Source organism: Tenebrio molitor, chromosome 1 (assembly GCF_963966145.1).
Source record: "Tenebrio molitor chromosome 1, icTenMoli1.1, whole genome shotgun sequence".
Taxonomy (NCBI): domain Eukaryota; kingdom Metazoa; phylum Arthropoda; class Insecta; order Coleoptera; family Tenebrionidae; genus Tenebrio; species Tenebrio molitor.
Genome location: NC_091046.1, coordinates 13,352,262 through 13,376,066, shown reverse-complemented (window position 1 = coordinate 13,376,066; position 23,805 = coordinate 13,352,262). Strand labels below are relative to the sequence as shown.

The window sequence follows — 23,805 nt, the reverse complement described above, 5'->3', positions numbered from 1 at the left end:
AGTCGTTCTTTAAATAGTTATTTTTATATTAAGTGCGCGAAGAGTGTTTTTTGTGCATGAAAAGGTCTTTTACGCCGAGACGAAGGTCGAGGCAGTATAAGCCTTTGAATGCACAAAAACATCTTCGCGCACGAAATATAAACAATATTTTTTCTATAATTGATTAAAAAAATTGAAATTAAAAATTCAAATTTTTGAAGGAACTCTGAAGTTTCAATGCAGTGACCATGTTGCTAGGTAACTAATAAAAAACAGTGCGTGAAATGAAAAACAGAAATAGTCGTATGCGTGAAATTGCATTTCACACACTGTTTTGTATGGTTTCTATGGTTTCGATCTTACTAACAATGTAAAAAAAAAGACACGTAAGAAAATGACCCACTTCATGCACAGATAACTATGCGTGAATTTAAATTTTTTGAATTAATTATATAAAAAATTATTTTTTGTGTTACTGTACTGAACTAAACAAAAAGTTTTTGAATAACCATTTAACTGCAATCAGATCTTTATTCGTACTGAAATTAACACCGAATATATTAAGTGAATCTTTTTTTATGAAATGCGAATTGGGTGAACAGCTGAATTAATTAGGTATACTGTAATAAAAATAACAATTTCTCAATGCACAATTTTTTTATTTCATTATAAAAATAGAGGTATAAACATGACAGTATAGTTATTAATACTTTTCAAACTATTCTACGTTCTTAAATATGGCATTTAATAAATATCCAAGATAAGATGAATGAAATTGTAGTAAATACATTTTCTCATTCATCCTATACAAATCATTATCCATATTCGTTACAATAATCCACATATAAACAAAATTGCGTTTTAAAACTATCATAGTCCGGACATTAAGACTATTAAGGTACTTTTTTTAATACTTGATAAGATGTCAATATTTAAAAATGAGCTGAAAAGTCATGGAAGGTTGAAAAATGATATCACAAAAAGAGCGACATAAGAGTACATTAACATCTACATCAAGCGTGGTTCAAATTTTCTATTCTATCTATCGTAAATTAATACTGATAACCTCCGTTACCTCCGCCGCTGGGGTATCCGCCGTTTCCGCCACTTGGGTAACCGCCATTGCCGCCACTCGGGTATCCACCGTTGCCGTAACCTCCTCCGATTCCGTTGCTTACTTGTTCGTAGGAAATTTTTGGTTTGTATCCACCGTTGTCAGCGACGTACTCCACAACTTGACGTCTGCCGTCGGGAAGCAGAACGAAATACTTGCCCTGGGCAACATCTCCTTGGCGCGACTCTTGGTGGCCGAAGTCGTTTCCAGAGGGACCGTCTTGGACGTGGTACTCGAAGTTGTATTTGGCGGGTTCCTGAAACGTATGAATTGGGCAAGGCACGCGAAGACATGGAGAAGAGATGGGAATTGAGTAACTCTGTGAGAGAGTATGAATAATTAAGTGTTTGCTACTATTCACCTGCTCAGATACTTACAAAGAAGCGATACAAATCATTCGTCGTGCCGTTATGGCGTAATATTGTGGCTACATTTGAGAATTTAAAATTTTGAATATAAATAATTACACCGATTAAATTATTGCCAAAAGAGAGTTGCGTAATTATTGGAATGCACATTTTCCTCCTAGCAGAATTATTTATCTGGCGAGGTACAATTTCCTGATTGTAAATTTTATAAAGGAGAGAATTTTTGCGCAACTCGTTTGGAAATTAATGCAGATTAAATTTTGCGAGAATAGATAATGGTGGTGCAGGAAGAAAAATTAAAGATTTTTACCGATTGGTCGTCGTATCCGCCGTTTCCGCCGTATCCTCCATTTCCGCCGTATCCTCCATTGCCGCCTTGGTTGGGTGGTAAATAGTTACCTCCTGGGCGAGGGGCGCCGTACTGACTGCTAGGTTTTAAAAATGCGGCCGTTTGTGCGGGAGCTCCATATTGATTTGAGGGGGGTGAAAATGGCCTCGGAGGGCCGTACTGGTTGCTGGGAAGGTACTGGCTGCTGGGCACTGGGGGCTCAGCCAAAACTAGAGCCGCGGTAGCGAGAAAAACGAAAGCAACCTGAGGGTAGAAAAGTTACAAAATGAAAACACTGCATTTTGTTTCTTTTTTGGAAACAAACAACAAAAGCAAATCCGTCACTGCCATACTGTTGGCCTACCTTCATGATGCACTGAAAGGGTTGAACTACACGAGTGTATTAAACTAGAGGAACTGTTGTATCTGGAGATGATTTGGGATGATCTGAGTGTGCGAATCTTCGCATTAGCTTTTATACTGTTAACCGCAAATAGTGGGTGTAATCTCACAAAATATTTCACTTTCATCCCAAAACCTTGCTACAGTACCATCACCACAAAAAATACACCCTACCATCAGTCTAATTCTGTTCCCCTCTAGACGCCTTTCGGTGTAAAAACAAACAGAGAAGAACAACACGTGATGCGCCAATTCTTTTACAATTCGGTGCGATAAGTCATCTCTTGCGTACTTCCACGGCCTATTGCATAGAGAAGTGGTTCAGTGAATCGTCTCGGTGCAATGTTTTTAACATTATCTCGATCAATAGTGAATTGTTTGTAATTAATCTGATTATTTGTTACCGATTTATTTATTGCCGTCTTATGCAATTCCGGTTTAATTGCCGGGGTCTATTTACAAATGTTTTGTAACTTTTTTCGTGATTTATGGTATCGCTTATTTCGGCAGAGGGAGATCATAATTTTCCACATCTGTTTTCCCAAAATACAAATATTTATTCGTATGTACTAATTTTGGCACGTTTTATATTAAAAAATTACTATCTAGTTAATCTTCAAATTTAATAGATACTACATATTTATAATACACCAGATAAATGTGATAAACTTATGCAACGTCAGATAAAATGTTTGAAACAGTAACGTTTACAAAAAAACTAATATTACGTCTTATTTTAAAAATATTTTGTTTATAATTCTTTAACCACTTACGAGTACATACCTATTTGTGAAAAGTAGTGCTTATTAAAAGTACCTACATACTTAACCACTGACAATGAAATGAATAATTTTTTGATTTTTTCGCAGATTTAGGATGCATGGATTTTCTAGCAATTAATCATATCGATTCAGTTTCCTGAAATATATTATTAATTATGATTTTTGACTGGAAATTCTTTAATTTATAATAGATACTACATTTTAGTTATTATATTACAATTTTTTTTTGTATTTATTAAATACAAACGATAGTAAGGACGAATTTTTGAACAGAAATTATTTTATGTGTTTTTCCAATTAAGAATATATAATTTCTGTACGTGGTAAAGAAAGGAAAATCTCTACTTATTTAATTAACCGTAAAACCTGAAAAAAGGGTCAAAGTTGTTAATAAATGCACTGAAGTGTTTAAAAACTGGAGCTTTATCGTGCCGAGCTTACACAATGTAATTTTACCGAAAAATAAGAAATTGTACTCAAGGTAAATCATGATTCGCCACAGGTAATCACGTCTGAGGCATCGCTGATTTCATTGAATCTGACTCTTGAAACTGATCATGCACTTTTATTAAACAATATTATTATTTTCAATGTTAATGGAGATTTTTTAACATGTCAAACTTCGTGTCACAACTGTGCACGTATCTGAGATTTGTCATGTGGTGACGCAAATTTCCTTAATTAAGTTGTATTATTAAGGATTTTTTTCTTGTTAATTAACTTTTTCATAGAAACTACGTCGTTTTCCAGACGGATTGGTCTGAGTGTAAACTAATTTGTATGTTCCCACAAGTCTAGCTAATAAAAATGCAGAAAAAATACCAGAACACCGTGGCTATATCCGCCAGTTCTGTCTTAGAGATACGAAACAACAATTTTATTATTTTAAATTGAAATGCTTACAATACGTGTTATAATAAATAAAGTGAATTATGTAATTTGTTTGCATGTCATGTTAGACAAATCTTATTACGATTTTAAAATATAATTTCACTTTTCTGGGATTATATTTCAAAACTATAGCAAACCTGAATAAATTTACCGACAAATAACAACGTGATTAATGATAGTTTCACGTATTTTTCAATGTGTTACATCTTTATACTTAATTTAGAGAATTGACAAAACATTTTATTCCAGTTAATAGATTAGTGTGTCAAGATTTCCCAAGACGTTACTGCATACCTATCTCCTTTTTAACATTATGTATTTACTTTCCATTTAAGTCCATCTTAATTAATTTCAGTGAAAAAGATAAATATACATGTTTGTTATTAAATAAATAACACAATGTCGATTTCTTGTTTCGACTCATTAAAATGATAAAAAACTAAAAATGTTGCTCTAAAAAACATTAATAAAGAAGGAGAGAATTGTTTTATGACATTACTTAAAAAAATCAAGGTATGTTCAGTTAAAAATTACAAAATGTCTCGTGCAAAGTGAGATTTTTTAAATCAGTCTCAAGTTTCAGGCTTTTAAGCAAAGAGCTTAATGGTGAGAAAATAAGGACAACAGTTTCAAAATTAAGTTATCGAATAAATAACCATGAAATTAAACTATATAAGTGACACTGCAGTCAATGTAAAAAGATTAACATTTATCAGTAATAAGAATTCTAATTTGATTTAGTCGCAGAAAAAAATTGGACTTTGTTGTAATTAAAACAACAACTGGTTCGAATCTTGTAGAATGAGAATTACATTACAAATAATAAATAATTGTTTACACAATGATATGTACATGTACATTGCCAAGCCTAGATGAAACTCTGAATTGCTCATTAACACAGATGCAAGTACATGTATTACGATTACTGTTTAGAAATAAGGTACCTTTAATTAGTGTTCTTTGTAGTTACTTATTACATAATATATTTATTTTGTGTAAATTGTTTCATTGTTGCCTACAAAGACTTACAGGTAAAACTCTTCCGTGTTACAGTACGAAATTAATACCTACCTGTGAGAACATTGATACAACAAATTTGTCAATTAAATGTGTGATACCCACAGATGTTTGTAATATCTCAAGTGTACAACAGTGCCAGAGCAATAGAATGATCTTGCAGATGATTATGAAAAATCGGTTAACTATGATAAAGATTGTTACATACATCTAATTATTATGTAACAGTGGATTAGTGCATGTTACTTAAGATTATGAATATCATGTTTCTAAAAACTGTAAACATAGATGCGCATCTTAGATTGAAGACACTTTCATTTATCATTTTTTTGTTAATACAGTTAAAGCTATGGTGTTGCGATTTTGATTAAGCAGGTGAGATAAGAAAAATATTTCATCGCTTCAGCGTTTTGGAATATGAGCAGCAGATGCTCTTTCAACAGATATGCATACCAGACATTTGGTGTAGCTTTACGTAGTATGAACTGATAAGCAAGAGATGCATACCTGAATCGCACAGAAAGGTTATGGGATGGTGTTAAAATATGGTGTCTGAGCATTCTTGTATTTTCTTCAACAATAATCTGATTGTAACGCATCTTAATGCACTTAGATAATATTTACATACTTCATTTTGAATTTATTTTAATTGTAACAAATGACTGATATTTAGTTGTTAAAGAATGATGAAGAGGAATTTGAAATTCACAGCTTTGCTGTCTGAGATAACATATAATTAGAGAATAATTATTGAAAATTCTACAAAAACGCCAAAAGCGTGAAAGTTCGTTGTCTTCCAAACAATGCATATTTAATTTTTTTGGAATGAATATTCATTCAAACAAATGTTCTACAAGGTTATATCATTTATATTAGACTAAACTTCTGGTTACTCAACCAGGCTTTTTAATAATTGAGCTTTAATATGCCATAATTTAACATAAATGATACGCCACTCGAATTAAAGTAGATATTAAATTGTAATTAATTACTCGTGTGAAAGACCTGTACTTAGCTGTAGAGTTTTGATTTATAAATTGGTCAATTGGAAACATTAAATGAATTTCATTTTGCACATTTATCATACAGTGTATACGCTTTGTTGCACTACTCATCAATAATGCGTTAATGGCTGGTTTTTAATGTTGATAATTTAAAAAACGGTATATATTTTTTGATATGTATTTTTTTGCTTAAAAATTAAATTCTGTTGAGATAAGAAACGTTCATTTTACTTCACCAATTTATGAAAAATTCAATGCCATAACACAAAAACTATTACAAAATAAATCGTTGTATTCTTGCAATAAGTCAGCTTCCAATATTAATATACTTAATTTAAAAATGAAGAAACAAATTTATATTAGATTAGATTAATATGACTATAAATAATAATCATCAGCAACTACAAATCATCCAATTAGTTGGTGTAAATTTGTTAAGGTTTCACTAGTTTTTTCTTTAAAATGCAAACATGAAAAACATAAAAATGTGTTTTTCATGTTTTTCCGCATTATTATCGGAAATTTTCGCATTGTAAATTAAAAATGTTATTTTATGTTAAATTTTAATAAATTTAAATGTTATTCTGTACGTTTTTCAATTATTTAATAACTTAAGATATGCGTTACTGTTGTCGTTTAACACAATGCAGTGCTACACATACATTACATTACATTACAGTACATTATTTATGTTTATGAATGAAACTTGGTTAAGTTTGTGTTTAACACAACACGTGTTGAAAAAAAATATTATAACTGTTACTGTACAAATTTAGCAAAAAGCAGTAAGTTTATTTTTGAAAACTTTTTGGAGAACATTTGACTTAAAGGGTGAACAGTAGAAATCAAAATAAACACAAACAAGAGAATAAAAAGCTCTTCAAATTTCTACATAATTGAAGGTGTAAAATAAACAAATGTATTGTTAAAATGACTATGACTGCTTCACACGTTCGTTGTCAAACTAAATGCTTATATCTTTACACTAAACTAAACAAATAATTAAATAATCTCGTTGGAATATGATGATGTAACCAATTCATACGAATTGTGCCACTTATAACAAATATGGAATGAGAGAGACGAGAAACTGAAGAAAAAATTTTAGAAGAAGGAGAGAAGAAGAGAAGACGAGCGGGCGAGAAAAGGTACAAAGAGAAAGTGAATAAAAAGTTAGATGGACAAAGAAAACGGAAACCGGAAAAGAAGCGCAAAGGGAAAAGTCGCTATCGAAAAAGTACAAATTCGGAAGGTCAAAAAGAGAAAAGAAAAAAGGAAGAACTACAGGGGGAATAATAACAGGGGTGAAATTGGGAATTAAAGAAAAGCGACAAGAAAAGGGAGAAGAAGAAGGATACATGGAAAGAAAAGTTCATATAGGCAATAAATGGTGGAAATTAATATACATACAACATTAAAGAGATGAAGACAGCAAGAAGACGTGTCGAAGATGCAATGAAATAAAAGAGGGAAGATCGTTTACTCTCGGGACTTCAACTGGAGAATAGGAGAAAGAGGAGCAAGAAATTGGGAAGAGGAGAGGGGGTATGGGAAAAGAAAATTCAAAGACAAGATGGCAAATGGAGAGGGGAAGAGACTGATGAAATGGATCGAAGAAAATGGATGGGAGGCATTTAACGGGAACAAACAAGGGGACGAAGGTAGCAAGGAGAAATGGTGATAGATTATGGAATAGTGAGCGAAGAAGTATGGGAAAAAGTAGACGAGTTTAGAATTGGAGAAAGAACAGAGTCGGACCATCTCGAAATAGCTTTGAGGAAGCGAAGGGGAGGAAAAAACAGAGAAGGAAAGGGGTGGGGGTTAGGAATAAAACTGTTTATTTTTATTTTTTTGGAATTGCTTTTTTATGTTTATAGAAAAAGTATTCAGGAATCGGAAAGCCCGTAGGGCAAAATAAAGCATTCTATCTATTAAAAAATATGGCTGTTTAAACAATGTTGTAAAAGTTTAGCTTGCAAAAACACCACGAATCTCTATATTTCATTTTATAATTCACAGGAATTAACACTGGAAAAATAAGATTAATTTGAATATGGAAATTTTTAGTTTAGAAGGAAAAAATAATCATAAAATCTGCATCTGTATCAAAGTACAGTAGAATGTTTATATTTAAATGTTCGACCACAAAGTGAGTCAAATGTATAATTAATAGTAATTTATCTAACAAGTGTATAAAGTAGTTCTTTTTTACAAATGGGAGTGAAAAAGAAACTGTATGCTTGAGTTTCGTTCAATATTAATTTTTTCTATTTTTCTATTATTGTTTGCAATTCGAAAACAATCAATATCAAAACACAGATACATATAAAATTTGGCGTTCCTAAAGCCAAGATCACAAGCCGACTCCAGTTGTTTTCAATGTACTCTTATGATTCGGCTATTTCGGTGTATTATTATAAATAGATGTTTTACGCACTAAAATAGTGATATTGATATACATTACATTTTTTTAATAGTCGTAGAAACATTAATTTAATAATCATTCATATTGAACAGGAAGTTTTAATCAATTCTTTAGTGAAAAAATATTAAAACTAGTAGATATATGTATAATGACTGAAATTATTCTAATTAGTATCAAGGTAAAATGTGATTGCTTACGGGGCTCGTTCATTTCATTTACAATGCTGCATAATAATTAGAGTAATGCTAGTGCCTAAGATCGAATAAATTAATAGACAGATACACATAATAAGTAATGTAAGACTGCTTGCGATGAAAGTCGTTTTTAAAGTTTGGAACTCATGAACAATTATATGTTATGTAATGAGTCTTAGTTCAAGTCATTTAATTGTACCACATTATGGAATTACAACATAAACTACTTATTCTTATAACATCACAAAAGAATGTATGTACAGAATTAGAAGTCTTGAAGCAGTATATTTTTTAGCATTGTAAAGTTTACCTCTACAAGAACCCCAAAACAATAAAATACTAAAACGATTATGCTTTGTAATGTAGTGTAACGAAAAATGTTTTTGACTATGACAGTTGTTGGCGATTCGTAGATAAATATCTCAAGGCTCCTAATCATAGTGGCAAATCCTTTTTTAAACTAGATAATTATCGGCGCTGTGTGTACATGCTCGTATGGTCAAGGAAAGGGGCGTTGAGGTTACTGGACAGTCATCTCAGTTAACAACCGTTTTACTACACACATAAAACTTTTATTTAATTTTTTTAATTATCGGACTGCTGGCCATGTAGGACATCAATAGAACGGAAGATTAATTTAAAAGGCTCGATTGTGTCGGCGTTAAAACGCATGATTTGCATTCGATCTTTTAACTATAATGGAACAAAATATAAATGAGAAAAATACGTTCAAGCGAGTGGAGAACAAAACGAATTTGTCCTTTTTCTAAATGTGCAACAAAATCTCGTCTCGTTCTGTCTGAGCGCGTTACACAAGTTTGTTAATGCAAAGCAACCTTGAGAAGTGGGTGGTAAATTTCTTTGAACGATCGTGATGATACTTTCATTACAACAAATATGGAGTGTAAAAAATGCTCGTGTTTCATTTCTCCTCTTCGCAATAGCTAGGTATGCTCTAGACGAGCAGCGCGTTTAAGAACAAAGTACACATCGTCGGATTAGGAACTAGTTACATTTACGATTTGTTTTAATGATCCTGCACCTTGATCTGTTTATGAAATTGACGTAATTTATCATGGAATTTCTTTCTTCAGACAAAGGCGTGAATGTTTAGATTCTGCTTTATGAAGGTAGCAAATCAGATAGTGAGACCTTGCTGCGTATGTCTTTGTGATCTCGAATCATGTACGATGATGAGGTGATTACTGAAAAGTCATGAACTCGATACGCAAATATTCAGTTTAATTAAGAATTATTACCGGCCATTGTGCACTCTTTATTATTTTTAGTCAGACGCTTAATCAAGACAATTATGAGCTCAATTGTGGGTATCTCGTCAGGTGACGGAAGATAATGATATCTCTCCGTAGATGATATTCACAATCGCAATTGGGCAATTTTGCGATACATTTAAGTGCATTACGAAGACGTCTTGTACCGTCTACTAGGTCTTTCCTAATCGTGTTTCTCCTTGGAGTGTCTCCTGGATGCACGAAAGCCGTACTGATTTCACTGGGTTGTCCTTGCCATAATCCCGTCAACAGCACTTCTGCTCCAATTTCGTGCGTCACTTTGCTCATAACTTGACGTTGAAGAGATGCTTTTGTCTCGGCACCTTCCAAACTTACTGTAATCCAATTGACAATTGTACTCAACGCTATTTGCATATTTCTCACATAATATAAAATAATACAATAATCGTGACCCGATCTACGTTGACGTTTATACAATTGTTCCAGCTGTTTGTTTGATTTTATTAACTCATCATTTACAAATTACTACAAATACTTTGCTCACGTTTTTCACCTTGATCTTTACATTGTTTAATCTTGTAAGTATATCTCAGGCAAATGTCACATCAAAAGTGTGTAGGGTAGGTATGTATGTCCTCAATTTCTCGACTACATAACAATAGTGTATGATGACAATAATTATATGGATCACCCATGGGCCATGGCACACCCGATAATCATGTTAAACATATTTATTTTGTTTTCTGATTAACACATAACACATCTAACATAGTCGACTAAGTAAAACACTTAAAAAGTGGTAACATTTATAATAAAGTATTCATTGCACTTATGTCTACAGGAAATGTTACTGGAAATTTTTTGTAGTACTAATTATTGTAGCACTAGTTAGTGAATGTAACGAAGAGGTTTGAAAAATAAACTTTGCAGACAGAACTACCCGCCTACAATATTATACATGAAACCTGGAAGTGAGTGAGAGGCTTGGATCTGAATCTGTCTTAAAACCACAATGTTGTCAATTTAAAATTGTAACAATAGTACTCTTAGTGTCACTAATTAAGGCAAAAATTGTCTGTTATTTTCAGACTAGTTTCTGGTTTAAATGTATTACGCAAGTATATTTATGGTTTGCTATTACATTATCTAACCTGAGGAGACTTTGAGCAACTTGTTTATTGTGTGTTTTGCGTTTAACACACAATAGTAACATTAGATTATTTTAAAAACGAATTTTATACTGGGTGCCCTAAAATTCGCGGAACAATTCAATGAGAAAAATAATTAAAAAATTCTATACCTCTCAAATTTGAAGATATGGGGGCTCAAAAGGTGTAGCTTTGATCTCTTCAAGGCGTTTCTTTTGATGTATAAAAATGAGACCGTAATTCTCTTAGTTTTCGAGAAAAACGAAAAAACTAAAAAAAAAGATTGCTTTGTGTTCAAATTTGTGGATTTGATTGTCAATTGCTCATTTATTAAGTATCATATTCCATTGAATTTTATACTGTTGGATTCCTCTAATCAAGATGCTTCTTTTGTTGTACCATAACTCTCTTAGTTCTCGAAAATAATAAAGAAAATTTAATTTAAAAAACAAGAACCTTTGTTCAAATTTGATGATTCGATTGACCATTGCCCCCCTATTAGGTATCGCATTCCATCGAGATTTACACTGTTGGATTCCTCTCTTCAAGACCCTTGTTTGGGTTTATAAAAAAAAAAATTAAATACGTTGTATGTACTGCTTCTAAAACAATATCGGTAAGGTTTTGTTTTAAATGGTTCTAAGAGTACCAAAGTAATTGTAGTACCTGTGGGTATAATACGCATTCCCCAAGTACTCCCAAAATATTTTTAAACAGCTTTACAAAAGAATCAAGCCCTCGTGCAGTCTATGACTTTTTCAAATTTCAATATTTTTAACATATGTATACAGGGTATTTCGAGTGATAATGAGCCCGACGGAATTGAAAATGCAACTCACAATACATTTGCAAAGGAAACCTGGATATTGTTCGCGTCCAAATCCAGCTTTGCTTTGCAAATGTATTGTGGGTTGCCTTTTTAATTCCGTCGGACTCATCGCTCCTGAAATAGCTTGTATACCCAGATAATTTTTATATATTTCTAATAGTTATAATAATAAACAATAAACTTAATGCTTTTTGTATTCAGTTTTTCTGTTTTTAGTTTGAGCTTCGAAATATATAGTTGGAAATTATTAAAACAAATGCCAAAAATGTAAAAATGTTGCAAGTAATATTAATCAACTATTTCGTGAACGTGTAATAATAAACGTTTATTGGATAGGTTTGAGTTATTAACAAAAAAGACAAAGTTAGTGGACGTCATGTTATAAAATACATAAATACAGGGTGATTTACGAGGAATAATGAGCCCGACGGAAAACAGCAAAATATTCTCAATTTCAAGATACGAGTATTAAAAATAATTCAACAAATTGCCAGAAATTCTATTTAATAAGGTCCTTAATATTATAAAAATTTCAGTTAGATCTTAATTAAAATTCCTTACCTAAAACTTCTAATTTATTTCAAGTTTAGTTAAACAAATCAATCCATTACAAATTTTTAAAATTTCAAGTGAAATTTTTATAGTTAGTTTTATAATAAATCATTATATAATTTATTAACAGATGACCAAAAAAAGGTAGTCACGAAATTTTCTCTAAATACAGGAGCTCTTTATATTTTACCATTAAATTTATTTATGTAACAGCTTTGTGGAATCATCTCTATATTAATAACAATAATTATCTAACACAGTTTCTTATTAACTGAAATATGAAGCTGCAATTTTTTTTTAATTCTTTCTTCTTAAAATTTAATTTGAACATTCGTTGGAATATGTTGATCATACCTAATTTTATTATGTATATTTAAGTAAAATATAAAAAAATTAAGTAGGAATAGGCGACTTGCAATTTTTATATTTTATGTATATTTTGATCTGTGAGAAGTTATAATTACCACTTTAAAATAAAAGTAATGTTACTCAACGTACATAAAACTAGTCATTGAATATATGTACATACTTTGTGTTTCACATTGTGAATCTCGGTAATATTTACAAGCTTTCAAAATAACGTGGCATGCAAATTATAGGTATAATCAGGTATCATGCAAAAATTATACCTAAATATACGATGAGATTAAATGGATAACCGATTAACCAACAATATTAGATCATCTGAAATAACCTTGAGCAAAGTTACACTTTGTAATGACTATGCCTCGAACAACTTTTCAGGGTGGGATGAACGGAGCGAATCAATTTTGAAGAGTGAGAGTGCTACAGTCAATCCTTCAGCCGTGTTCTTCATTAGAACTACTTGATGCGAACTTTCCATTTCATTTGTGTAAATCACCTGTTAGATAATCAAGAATAATTGAAAACTAAGCTTCGTCGTTTATTGTTTCGAATTATCGAGATTTTAGATGTTATATAAAATTCATAAAGGTCAAGTTTATAATTTCAAGTTCACAAGTTTACACACATATTATAAAACGAGAAAGTAATTGCTCATCCATTGATACATTACCATTTTAATAACGTTATCACTGCATTCATAAAATCGAGCGATTGAAAAAATAAATCTGTTGCAAATCCTTTAATTTATACCACGTCTATAACTGACCTAAGTTCAGGAACTAGTCTATTAAGAAAGTGTGTTACACACTGTAAAGGTACCTATCACAATGAAACACTTGCAAAAGAGTTAAAAAACGATACTCCACTTTTAGCTTTACATTGTATCATAGTTCTCAAATTTCCTAAATATCAGCGATGTTTTTACCTTTTTATCCTGTTATTAAACCGTTGTAAATTACTTGTTACAATAAAGATTTCAAGAGGTACGCTTTACAAAATCTTCAGTAATTACTTTAATAATCCTAGAAGCCTGCCAAACGGGATCTCATTTAATTTATTGCTTTATATTTTTTAAAAACTTAATAACCGTATTGAACGCGATTGAAACCTAAAAAAATCAAGTACTTTCACTTGTAAATTCACTAGTGATGCTACATATTACGTTGAAGAATATGTAACAACGAGGTCATCCATTACCTGATTATTGCAGTCTTCAGTCAGACTTTCGAACAATGAACCGTAGCTGCCACTTATAGTAAGTAATTGCTACCAGTGAATACTACGACATATTTTTTCTCCATTTTGAAGATTTAATGTTTCCAGCGAGACCGTTGTTCCGTGTTTTAAGCAAAATTTATTGAACCATTTGCACCTTTTTACAAATGTGTACATATTTAGAAGGAATTTTATCACAATTGTTTCCACAGTGACTAATGGAATGCAAGTTATAGACACACCTAGCTTTCGGCAAAAGTAAAAATGATCACTTAATCATATATTAAGTATGCATTCCATTTTACTGTGAACACCCACTTCTACTGTAGATCAGATATATTACTATATCAACAGTAAATAGGAAAACATATCTTGCATTTTTACCTAGAGCTATATCTATAAAAAAAAATAGAGGTCACATCACCCACAGAAATTTTGTTTCAATAATTTCTTCAGACGATTTGATTTGAAGATAACACACATAAATCATTTTTGGTGGATATGGTCATTCTCGCAATAAAAAATTGTGTAAGAATAGAGCGGGATATACACATGGGTTGAATACTAAATTTTTTTCATTTGCTTAAAGTGCAGTGTTTATTTTATCGATTCTACCTCTACTGAATATTGTTTGCAATAATTATCTACAATGCAGATGAAGATTTGTTGCATAATTTAAATTGGTTCTTCACTTAATTTTTTTAGGTCCACAAATTTAAATTATCTTATTAAGCAGATTATTATCCATCAGCAAGGTTAAATATTGTGTAGATTAATTTTATGACGTGATAGGGACTGAATGTGCACTAATAACAGGTAATACAGGGTTTCGTGGTAGATCTTTATTATTGATCTATAGCGTCTCATTTAATAACTATAGTAGAGGGTTAAATATATTCTAATTTGTAACTAATTTCACATTAATTGCGTAACAGGTTCATTAAACAGAATGATCACAGGATATTACATAAATTTTCACTGGCTTAATATAATCACGTTTTCAATCACATCGTCTAAAACAGCAAAGTATTGCAATTTAAGTCTCACTTAATTATGATAGCATTAAATGAGAATCATCACATACACTGTAATTTTACCTCGTAACCAAGCTTGTCAAGATGCACTGGATGGTTGCTCATATAGGTAAGTTAATTTTCAAAATTAGAGCTTAAGAAACTTATTTTGGCATTAGAATTTACAAAAAAAAGTGTGTTTTATCTAACTTCAAGTAAGTCACGGATAAATTACTAATTTGTCGTCATGCTTTTCTAACAAAATATTTGCAAATTCACGAATATATCAAAGAAAGTGGTTGGGTCAGTAGCGAGGTCAGAAATGTGCTGTGCTTCCTTATTAAATATATTTTAAAGTAAAATACTGACAATAACGTATGTCATATGGAAACGTTTAGTGAATTTTCACGTTTTCGTTGTATTCTTCTTACGCAACTTCGATAATTGGTTATTGTAGATATTAATGTGTTTTTAATTGTTTCATGCAGATGATTTAATCTTTTTTCCAGGCAATTTCTACTGGCTTTTGGTATAAACGTTATTGTCAGCTGCTGCCATGAATATTACATAAACAGGAGCACTTAAATAATTATATAAGTACCTACCTCTAGGGAACATCGTTTTTTTGAGACAGCTACGATATAGTATTCAATTTAATTTAGCATGACTAATATTTTTACAGTAAAGCAGTAATCATAAAATTGTTGCTCTAACATTAAACAATTTCTTATTATTACCACAGAATATGAAATCGTGATCTATTAATTTTTTTCGGACAGTTTGCCAGCTGGCATGCCTAGATCTTGCAATGTATGAATAGGATTTAAACGGAATCAAATAAAAGGAGACACTACATTAATATGCAACTTAATGCGGACATCTTCAACGAAATTATGTAATATTATTAATTGACACGGGAATTTATTTTGTGTTTCATTCATGTGTAAAATGAATGAAATATTAAGCGGGACCTTTTTGATTGTTAATAAAACCTATAATGTAATTAAAAAACCTTAGCAGTTTCGTATTAGTTATTATAAAACCTTTTATGATAATGATAGGATTGTTTGCATACATGATTGTGATTTAAATCTGTGTTCGTACAGACTGATTTACATAACTTTCCGACCCTAACGAATTTTAATTGCAGCCAGCAATACGTTATCAGTTATAAAAATTGAAAAAATCCAGATAATTTTGTTGGTGACCCACTCGTGTCTGCTTTTAAATTTTTACAACAGCAGACATTCGTGATCAGTGATCACCAACACAAAATTATCGGGAATTTTTCAAAAACTAGGGATCTTTTTACATAAAATTCTAAAGCAGATTACTTGGCACTGAGCGGTAGAAACATGTAAATTGCCTTTATTTTAAATCTAATTTGCCATTCAAAATTATGCACAATAATTCGCGAAGAATAATTTTAATAAAATACGAGGTAGACCTTAGGAAAAAATGATGTTAAAACCCTAAATGATTGACTAGTGTCAAAGAAACAAATCGTTTCATTTTAAATATGCATTCCATAATGATTACTACAAAAATGTTATTGTTGATTTTGTGAAGCTACCAATTTGGAGCATAAATAAATATTTATAACAAAGCAGTTTACTCTTAAGGTGGATACAGATCAAGCGCGCCGATCCGCGCCGTGCCGTGCAAAACGTTTGCAAACGTTTGCTAACAAAATTCGTGTATGTTTGAAGAACTGTCCAGACTGACCAAATGGGCGGATGTTTGGCTGTGTTCGGAGAGGTTCCGAGTTTCGTACGTTTCTTTCATTCGAAAATACCGTCTTCCATTTTAACTAAATTGGAGATATCTAGACAGCTGTTTGCGTTCGCTCTTGACGAATTCACCGACAAACATAAAAAATCCATCCAAATCGAACGCGCACGAACAAGCAGATTTCTTTGATGTACCGACATCAGGCGGATAATGTTTGCGAATGCTTGTTCGTGCGCGTTTGTGCTCGGTAACCCGCCCAAACTGACCGCGCCTGCAACGTTCGCGAACGTTTGGCATGGCACGGCGCGGATTGGCGCGCTTGATCTGTACCCGCCTTTAGAAGCGCAAAAGAATTAATACCTGTATCTACATTTTCATAAGATACAGTTATTGCAACTTTTTTTTTAATAATTGTAAGTTTAAATGATTACAAATATAAAAGTAAATTAAACGCATACATATTTTCATTATGAAACAAAAAATATACAAAATGGCACTTAATTTTTCTTAATATTTTATATCTACGAATCATGTTAACTGAAAAATCGAATAAATAAAGAATGTTAAGTGACATCGTGCTGTGGAGTGGGCGTTTACTTGGTGAACTATCATTACGATAGCCACGAAGTTTCACCCCTTTAATCGCTGAAAATTGTATCGTCATCAATTTCAGATGAGGAACGCTGACAATATAAAACCTGTTAAAAGAATGTACTTGCTATTACTATTCGAATCGGTGCAGTAGTAACACAAAACGAATAAAATGGCTTTTGATTTTCGACTCCGAACTAGTAAACTTCTTGGCCGATTAGGACTTTTGGGAGTATGGTATAAACCTAAATCATTTTGTTACGATTCACTATTTTTTGTGCATGCATTTCTGATTAACATATTTTATAATGTGCATGTTTTTACGCAAGTAGCTTATATTTTCGTCAATTATGATGATATGGAAAAATGGTCTTCATCTGCATTACTAACCCTGACAGAGTTGTTGACAAATATGAAGGCATATTACATAATTATTAATAAAGCAACTATTTTAAAAATTCAAGGAAGTGTTAAGAGAGAGTCATTTCAGCCGAAAAATCCGCGTCAAGAAGAAATGGCAAAATCAACATTCAAAATTTTCGATACAATGTATTTAGTGCACATGATGGGACCCACTGTGACAATTATGTTTTTTGGGTTGTATCCTCTTTTAGAACTGAAGACAAAACAAGAAAAGCACTTACCTTTCAGTGCGTGCTATCCATATGATTATACGTTATGGCCGTATTTTGAACTGACATATATTTATCAAATTATCTGTTCATTCGTTGCTGCCTTTATCCATGTCCAAGCAGACTGTTTAGCTTTCAATTTGATCGCCATTCTTGTTGTGCAAGTGGACTATCTGACAGATAATTTGCGAAACATGGGTAACAAGGGTAAAAATGAAAAAAGGGGAAAGTGTGAACATGAGACGGATATCGATTTATATGATTGCATAGCACACCATAAAGACATTTTGTCGTAAGTACCTACATGCAGATCTTGAAAAATAATTGTTATGCTTTTATTCTTTTGTAGAACACGTTCCGACGTATATCAGATATTAAATAGGAATTTGTTTGGGCAGTTTTTTATGAGTACTGTAGCTCTGTGTTTCACGTCGTTACAGTTGTCTGTAGTTAGTCCAACAAGTACCCAGTTTATTGCACTAATAACATATGAAATAGCTCTGTTGGCCGAATTATTAATGTTTTGTTGGTGGGGAAATGAACTCATTATGAAGGTGAATAATGTCCTTTATTTCTAATTGCGTAATTGAGTTAATAGTCTAGTTTTAGAGCCAACTTATTCCTCAAGCTGCTTTCGAAAGTGATTGGGTAGAAAGCTCTGTATCTTACAAAAAAGATTTGGCCTTTTTTATAATGCGAACGCAAAAACCTATGACATTATTTGCGATTGATTTCTTCAGCATTTCTCTAAGTACTTTTATTCTTGTAAGTATACTTAGATAAGTAAATTCTATATATAGGTATATATGATAACTTGAGATTGACAATATTCTAGATAGTTAAAAACTCATACTCCCTATATGCTGTTTTACGTCATATGAACAATGGTTCCTAAAATTAACGCTGGTATTATGTATGGGTATTACTGTTATATTTAATTATGTACAAATTTTATATTATAGCTCATTTGTAGTTGTAAGGCAAAATGGTTGTGTTATTTGTTAACAATATTAAAAACCAGAGCTCTACGCTCGTTTTGACAGTTACATTGTTGTCTAATCTGAGGAATGAGGATTGGCACTGGCACTGGCAAGTCTTGATGTAATTAAAATTTAGTTGTGATTTAAGAAGTATTTAAAAAAATTGTATCATCTTGCTGTCCTAAAATGCAACTAATGTAAGACAAGTTCTATGCGAAAGTAACGTGCGATCAATTAAAAAAAAATCGAGTTACCTGGATTGTACTATTCTGATGCTTTGATTGGTTCAAACCACCATTTTCGCCCACTCTGATTTTTTTTTATTTGATCGCACGGTAGATTGTTTCCTGAATTTCAAGAATTTGTAAACTGTCACGGAAGGGTTTTTTTATAAACCACATTTACATTTTCTGCCATAGAGCAAATTAATATACGAGGGGGTATTGATAAGTTTCTAGCCTAATATAAGAGGAAATTACATATTTCGGATAATATCACCCATCAACTCTTTACACACTCAGTTTAAAATTTTAATTTAAATTCCCGGTACCAACCCGCGCCAACTGTGAAGGTACTATAGTATATTTTTTCCTGGTAGGCGGTTGCGCGCACCATTTACAGAATCCTACAACGAAATGCGACCTCCCTATTGGTTATTCTATTCCACTAACCAACAGGAAGGTCGCATTTCGTTGCAGGATTTCGTAAATGGCGCGCGCAACCGTCTACCACCTGAGGGTAGGTGATACCGAGGTATAACTAAGTCAGACCTATACTATCTTGTAGAGGACATTTTGGGGCATAAGAAATGGTCATCTACATAAAAAAAATAATTTTTTTTAATACTATCATAAACGAACAAATCAAATTATTGGTACCGTATACATCCATACACATACGTGTATGGGTCTATTGAAAATGTAGTAGAAGTCGAATCTACATATTTACATAGCATTTCAACCCTTATCGATATTATCCTAATATTTAATTTTTGATTTATGTTATTGTTATTAGGAGCTCTAAACTGATTTTTTTTATAAAACAAAATTAAAAGTCTATGTTTCTCCGTAAGGAAGACAATGTTTATGTTATATAATACATGTTGGTTAAAATTTCTAGTAATTAATGGCATTAAAGTAATTAGCCATTATCAATTAAGAGCAGGTATTTGAACAGTTGAAAGCACCAATTATCACCATACCTTAAATGTTTACACAAATTCTCCGCAAATTGTTTAAATGACTTTTTACTAAAAAGGAACCGAAGAAGAAGATATTAAGATGTTCCTGTCACACACCAATTGAATGAGAATTATTCTCTAATTTATAATACGGAATGTTTCACTCTCTTCTTTTTATTGCCAACGATAAAAAATAAGTTAAGCGAAAAATGTTTTAATTTTTATTTTAAAGCTGACGTCAATTTAACTACGTATTATGAAAAATTAAATTAAGCTCCAACTTTACTAGATACATTTTTCGTTTACAGGGAGAATTACATTTAAAGAAATTTCAGTGTAATCGTGTCTAAAGTAGATGAGATTATTCTATGTTTATTTAGGCCAGATCTAATTGACTACAATTAATTAAAGATGTTATAAAAACCTTTGCCGAAATAAAACTTTCAATCATCATGTGTCTATGACAAGTGGTTTAATTACAGGCAACCATTAAATACCTGCTTATAGTGCTGATAGTTTAAGTACTCTCTAATTAAGATTTTTCAACCATGAAAGATTAGTCTGTTAAAATCAGACTTAAATTGAAATGTATTGTTTAACACTTAATGTACAATTACATATAAATATTAAATTGAAATAAAGAAAACGCATAATCATAATTTTACCATACTTAGTATCAAGAAACTAGTTGTAATATTTTTTAAATACAATTAAAATATTTTCATTGAACGTTGATGTCATTTTTTTTTTGTAATACATACTTGTAACACACCTAGTACAACAATGGAATGTCTTAGCGTGTTTGCATTTAGAAATTTAATTAAACAATTAATAATTTTTTAATTATCACCTTCATGAAGATGTTGCAATTATGTGTTTCATTAGATTAATCCTCCTATGCAGCTGTTGACGGTAAAGGATGCCGCCATAAAATTGTTGAATAAATACACCCTCTCGAGAGTACCTAATAATGATTGTAATGCAACGAACGATTACACAAAATGAATGTATTCGTTTAGCTACGTGGTACTATCTTTATTATTACGGGTTACTAACTAGTACTATACCAACTGGTATGTGATAGCCTTAAATTGAGCAACGAATGTGATGCAACTATTTTATTTTAAAGTGTTTCACTCATGCAGCAATAATAATAATTGTGTTAGATGAGTTCTTAAACTAATAAGATTTAATGAAGAAACTGACGTCGGTGAACAATAATAAATTACTAGTAACATAACTTGACCAACAATGAATGTGTGCCAGAGGATTTCATTACGAAATGCCTTATATTTTATACGGATAAACATATTAATGTAAAATTAAAATCTAAATAATATGTGTCCCCTCACCATGTGTTCGCTAACAGAATTTTTTGCTAATGAAAATAAAACAATATGTAGGTAAAGTGAAAAAAAATCGTATCTAAGTTATAAAAATTGAGATATAATAACTAATTGTACAAATTTATAAGTGAAAGGTAATAAATTGTTTCAATAATTTTATTGGTATTCCTACTCAATATGGCCAAAGATGATTTACACTATAAATTATCTTAAACATTAATGAAATAAGATTTGGAATTTAATAATTCATTTCAACAAGAATCATCTGATGGTAAATTCTAAAAAATAGGACATAACTGATGTCTATTTTAAATGTAAATTTGTAACATTTTTTATGATGCACTAAAAGATTGTTCATACACAGGGTTTAAAAAGGTATTTCTTGTTGCTTGGTTGCAATTTCTTTAGCAACGGTACCTGTAACACCTAATACATCTGTCAAGTTTGATTTTAAATTTGCGAATCCTACAAAAAGTTGTGGAGTTCACAAAACAAGAATACGCTGATTTGCGAAGCACGTGGTAATTCAAGAGCGGTAATGCGACTATACTCTATTCTTTACCTTGGTGAGTGGCCGATGCGATCAAGCAAGCCATTGGTAGCTTTGTAAGTTTTACTTTTTCCACCAAATTTTTGTGTCGTGTAAATCAAATATTAACTGTCATCGCTGTCATTCAGATTCAGAATCTTCGTCGAGCATTCATGTCCAAATCTCGCAATTTTATATCCCGAAATTTAAATATATAGGTATAAGCCGTACACACCGATTCTTAAATTTAACAGTTCCCGTTGTGAAAATTATCGGCGTCTGTCGTCGGTCAATTCGACCAAACATTATGCCCGTGCCGGGCAATATTGCAAAGAAGTTTGTGTTTAAGAAATTAACCGGATTTTTAAACCATAAACCGGACCTAATTTGACCGAAAACGAAAAGTGTGTGGCCGGTCTAGAACATTTTGAAATTCCCAAGCAAGTTATTTTAGAAAACGATGCGATGGCGATGTAAAGAATTGAAGATGACACGTTTGAGGTTATGTCTCGGTGCATGTGAATCATGAGCAATTTAACCTGGAAAATAATAAATAGAGAGACTTTGCGGCGTCTCTGTAAGTAATTTTTTTTTAACAACTACCAACGCACTTTTCCATGGGAACTTTCAAATATCCCTAAATTCAACTTGACGGCTGAAAATTTCCCCAAGATCACTCACCAAGATAAAGAATAGAGTATTTATACGACGAGCGTTTTCCTGAAGGAGTCCTTCGGTCCCGTTGCACTTTTGTGGAGCTACAACTGCGTTTATGTCAGGCTGGTTCTGACTGGTTCCAATACGATGGCGTCCCCGATTTTAATTTTTGGGGGTACACGAAAGATTTGCTGTACGAAGTTGAAATAAATACAGAAGGCCAACTCCGGGAACGCATAGCAGACGCTGCGAACCAGATTCGTAATAATCCAGAAACGCTGAATTCTGTTTATGAAAATTGATACCAGCGTACTCAAATGTGTATAAATGCCAATGGAAGGCATAGAACATTTATTATAAAGTCTGTCTCAATTCTAAATTTCCACCAACACTGCCTTAGAAATACAACCGGCAGCACTGTTTGGTGAAAAATGTGTCAGGTTGTATTTGTGAGGTTATCATTCTCTGTGTCGTTTTTACAACTCAAGATTTTAGAATAAAGGAAAAGAAAGGTGTCAACCTTTTTACCTCTTCGAACCATTTTACTAGAGCATTTTTCATTTAGCGTCAAGTAAATTATTGTCTTTGCCAAAACCAAATAACCACCAACACTGCATTCTACCCAGAAAATCAACCTGCAACGTTGTGTAGGTACTTAGATTTCATTGGTCTAGCATCCTAGTAATATCAAAATTACCATTATAGATTTAGTGCAATTTTGTTTTCACCAACCGAATTCAACAGGTGGTGGTTATTTGGGTTTGGCACGGCTTATACCGAGCGATCATTTAAACAATAAATCGAGAAGTGCTTTGGAGCCTATGCTATAGCATGGGTTGCCATAGGTAACACGCCGACTCGATTTATTTTTTAATTGATCGCACCGTACTTACGTTGTTTTCGAATCATGTTTATAAAATAATTATATTGCCAACTTTGGTTATAACAATCCCTAATTTAGAAATATTTTTATTTTGCCAACATAATTCAACAGGTGGTGGAAATTTAGAATTGAGACTGACTATAGAATCATTTTTCTAATCTATTTTACAGTTATAGTCGTTTTCAACAACATCCGTGCTGTCAGTGTCATTTTAATATGTTGGTGCACATTGTACACACAAATTCATAACCAGTATTCAGAGAATAAGAAAATCCTAGTTGTCAAACAAGAAATTGAGGTTATGGTAAAAGAAAATTGATATTTCGTGAAACATCAATAACAAACGATAAAACTCAATCTTCAACATGATGTAAAACATGGTTAAACGAAGTCATC

The 23,805-nt window shown here is 32.0% G+C and overlaps 2 protein-coding genes across 2 annotated transcripts; one reads left to right on the top strand and one right to left on the bottom strand.

Moving 5' to 3' along the window:
* Positions 1-617: 617 nt before the first annotated feature.
* Positions 618-2,307, bottom strand: LOC138134077 (pro-resilin-like). Its single transcript, XM_069052150.1, has 3 exons — positions 2,154-2,307; positions 1,772-2,053; positions 618-1,349 (listed from the first exon to the last, which is right to left on the bottom strand). Exons 1-3 carry the CDS (start codon positions 2,157-2,159, stop codon positions 1,032-1,034), a joined length of 606 nt encoding a protein of 201 aa, XP_068908251.1. The 5' UTR covers positions 2,160-2,307; the 3' UTR covers positions 618-1,031.
* A 15,773-nt stretch (positions 2,308-18,080) lies between these two features.
* LOC138141460 (putative odorant receptor 92a) lies at positions 18,081-22,828 on the top strand. The gene is made up of 3 exons (XM_069062171.1): positions 18,081-18,388; positions 18,444-18,599; positions 22,649-22,828. The coding sequence occupies exons 1-3, from the start codon at positions 18,164-18,166 to the stop codon at positions 22,826-22,828; spliced, it is 561 nt and encodes a 186-aa protein (XP_068918272.1). The 5' UTR covers positions 18,081-18,163.
* Positions 22,829-23,805: the final 977 nt, after the last annotated feature.